Source organism: Naegleria gruberi (assembly GCF_000004985.1).
Source record: "Naegleria gruberi genomic scaffold NAEGRscaffold_201, whole genome shotgun sequence".
In the NCBI taxonomy this organism is placed as follows: Eukaryota; Heterolobosea; class Eutetramitea; order Acrasida; family Naegleriidae; genus Naegleria; species Naegleria gruberi.
In genome coordinates, this window is record NW_003163137.1 from 1 (window position 1) to 3,484 (window position 3,484).

The 3,484-nt window shown below is 30.9% G+C and overlaps 2 protein-coding genes across 2 annotated transcripts; one reads left to right on the forward strand and one right to left on the reverse strand.

Moving 5' to 3' along the window:
• Positions 1-149: 149 nt before the first annotated feature.
• Positions 150-1,147, forward strand: NAEGRDRAFT_76572 (uncharacterized protein; the record flags this gene model as incomplete). The annotated part of the gene is made up of 2 exons (XM_002668464.1): positions 150-781; positions 1,039-1,147. The coding sequence occupies 2 exons, from the start codon at positions 150-152 to the stop codon at positions 1,145-1,147; spliced, it is 741 nt and encodes a 246-aa protein (XP_002668510.1).
• A 108-nt stretch (positions 1,148-1,255) lies between these two features.
• NAEGRDRAFT_76573 (uncharacterized protein) lies at positions 1,256-3,103 on the reverse strand (the record flags this gene model as incomplete). The annotated part of the gene is made up of 1 exon (XM_002668466.1): positions 1,256-3,103. The coding sequence occupies one exon, from the start codon at positions 3,101-3,103 to the stop codon at positions 1,256-1,258; it is 1,848 nt and encodes a 615-aa protein (XP_002668512.1).
• Positions 3,104-3,484: the final 381 nt, after the last annotated feature.

The following is a 3,484-nucleotide window of genomic DNA, read 5'->3' on the forward strand; positions in this document are numbered from 1 at the left end:
TGGACATGTTGCTATTTTTTCGGCAAATTAAATGTTATAACTTTTAAAAACGATGCGATTGAGCTCCTGAAAGGTTTGTGGTTGACTGTGAAAACTGTTCAATTCGCAATAAAAAAATTGAAAAGATCTCACCCCGTTGACAATAAATCATGGTTAATAGTAGTGAGCCTAATAGGAAACAAATTGAAGAAGAGCACAACAACACACTTTATCAATGGTTTCTAGATCTTGGTAGAGCAATCCAAAAAGCTGGCACAGATGATAATCCCTTTGGTAAATTGCACTCGTTAGTTTCCTCACAACAGTGGTATATTGACGCCACAAAATTTGTTTTTGATCCACCCAAAGCAGAATACAAACACAGATATGTTCTTGTACTTATTTCCAATTTAAAGACTTTGATTGTTAATTCTGAAGTTTTAATTCAGAAAAAAGATGAAATTGTCGAAAAACAAGTTGCAGAAGCTAGTATCAGAGCTTTGGAAGAAAAATATTTGGGATTTAAGAAATCAATCAAAGCACAACAAAACTCATTGCAAAAGCCAAGAGAAGCTTCATTGATAGCATTGTTCAACATTTCATTTGGAATTTGGATGGGTTTATTTGTTTTGATGTTGTCCATGGGTTCAAATGTTGGTTTTGCTTACAAAGTTGAGACAACTGCAAATGATTTGGCAAAAGCCATAAACTCTACATTCATACCTACTAGCAACATGACACTAAATTCAACATCTAGCAATACCACAAATCACAATGCAGAGATCATTGCAGACATTAATTGGTACATGGCATCAAGAGGATTCACCAATTTATTCAGCCTTTTCAGTAGCAGTATTGTTCGTATTACAACCTTTTCAATCTTGATTACCATTATTGACTTGTTTCTTGGACTTGAATTTAAGGATTATCTAACCTCTACCTCTTTTAAAAAGAGAAGACAATATTTATTCTTTACTTTTTACATTTCAATTTGTTCTGGATTTTTGGCGCACCTTGTTATATTTGTTGTCTTTGTTGCTTTGTTTAATGGTTTAGTAGTTGGTGCTGGAAGTATGCCCTTTCAAACTTTTGTGTCAGTGGTCAAGTATGCACAGATTGTTGGCATATTAGGAATGATTTCTGTGTTGTTATTTACTGTTTTCCTTAAAATTTTAATGGTTTGTCAAGTAAGAAAGAGTGAAGATAGATTTGTTGCTAAAAAACGTAAAGGTTGCTGTCGCTGCTGCTGTTGAGGATCAATTGTTAATATTCTTTATTAAATAAATTCATCAATTCGTATATCTGTATGTCCAGTCATATAATTGATTTTTGTTGGTTGTTTTAATTGTGGTATAGCTTCTGGTGAGAAAGCTTTAAGCTTTGGAAAACCTCCAATTCCAGTCAGATATTTAGGTGCCAGATTATTGACTATAGGTACTAAAATAGGTGTAATTGTTAAATCTACCCAATAAAGTTCTAAATGTATCAAATTTTTCAGAGATGGTCCAGAATGTAACATATCAGTTGCATAAATATCAAATTCATAATAAAAACTCAAATATCTTAATTTTGGAAAATTTGAATGAGCTAAACTTGATGTAAACTTTGAGTCGTATTTGAACTTGCCTGAAGGAACTCTTGTAAACTTTAAAGTTTGTAAATTTAGTAAATTTCCCTTGCATAAATATGAAATTCCATCAAATGTAATTTCACTTCCTAAATATAATGTTGTCAAGTTACTCATTCTTGATAAATATTTCATTTCTTCACTATCAATGTGTGTTTGAATAATTCGTAAATCAGTTATTTTTGAAAGTTGGGATATGTGATTCATACATCCACTTTTCATTACTACTCTTCTTAACTCTAAATAGGTTAGATTTTGAACTTTTTCACAGAATTTTCGTATTACATATTCATCTATTTCATTTCCTTGTTTTGTATTTAGAATGCATAAATATTTCAAATTAAGAAAGTTACCCTCACTCAATTCAGAGAATGTATTATTGTCAACAGGACCAATTTCTAGATGAGTGAGATTATTTTGAAGAGGTAATAAACATCTGTAAGGTAAATCTACTTCCAATTTTGATTGAAAACAAAGTTTTTGGAGTGTATGAATTTTTCCAATTTGTTTCATACATTCACTATTTAAATGTGAGTGAAGAAAAGTCAATTCTCTCCATGAATTACCACTATTCAACACATTCATAATTGATTTTGTAGACATCTCCAAATCTATTGAAAAAGATTCAAGATTTGGTAACATTGAACTATTAATTGGTGCTATGTATGAAATATTGTCTTTTTGAGATGATTCTGGAGGTCTTGCAACAAAGTTAATATGTTTCAAAGTTCTAATATTTCCTGGTTGAGTCAATAATTGATTAACACCTTCATCTCCAATTCTATTACGAAGTGTAAGATGTGTTAGACGAGTCAACTTTGATTTGGTCAATACAAGTGTTGCCTTATAATCAAGCCCATTATCAATCAATGTTAGATCTGTTAAATTTAGTAAATTAGTACATATAGTTCTTAAATTTTCAACTTCCATTTGAACACTTATTAATTTTAGAGTTGTAATTGGTGAAATATCTTTAGCAGGAATAACAATTGTAATAATATTAGTATTTTGTAATGTCAATAATTCCAATTTTTTTGAATTGAATAACCTTTTAAAAAAAGATCTGTTAAGAAAAATAGTTTCCTCAAATTCTGGAAAAGTTCTTATTTCCATTTGTGAGAATATTTGCAAGAGATCACCTTTCATTAATCCACTCATTTCCTCCTCATCATTTAATGATTCAAATCTGTACCTTGCTGATTTATGCTTCACATTTACACACTTGATTCCTCTAGTATCACATTCTTTGACAATTCTTCTCCACTCGGAACAAACTCCAGCAAAAGCAATCAAAGTATGTGAATTAAAATAGGGAACAATAACATTGCAAAATATATCTTGACTCAATTGTAATATTTTAGAATAAATCATCATGTTAATACTATTATCTGTTGTTGTTGTGCTATTACTATCGGTTGTTGTGTTATTATTGATGGATTGATAGTGGGTACTTTCTCTAGAAAAACAACAGAATGATGGACAACAAGTTGTCAACATGCTCTCTTATTTTTTTTTGAACCTTAACTCCATTTTCCCCATTTTTCTTTTGATTCGGCAAAATACACAAAAACGTACAAAAATGTAAAAAATATTACAACGATGACTTTTGAAAGAGTTTACCAAAACCGACTGTTAAAAAATGAAGAGAGCTCGAGATGAAATGAGAAGCGCAAACAACATTGTCCTGTTATTATTCTTGTTGATGATGATGACAATCTTTTCCACAACAACAACAGCAGCAACTACAAGTTCCACCACTAAATTATCATATATTTCAACAATTGCAGGAAGTGGATTAATGGCAGCAGCAGGTATGGAAGGAGATGGTGGTTTGGCTATTAATGCCCAATTAATTCTCCCTCCTATTCAATAATATTT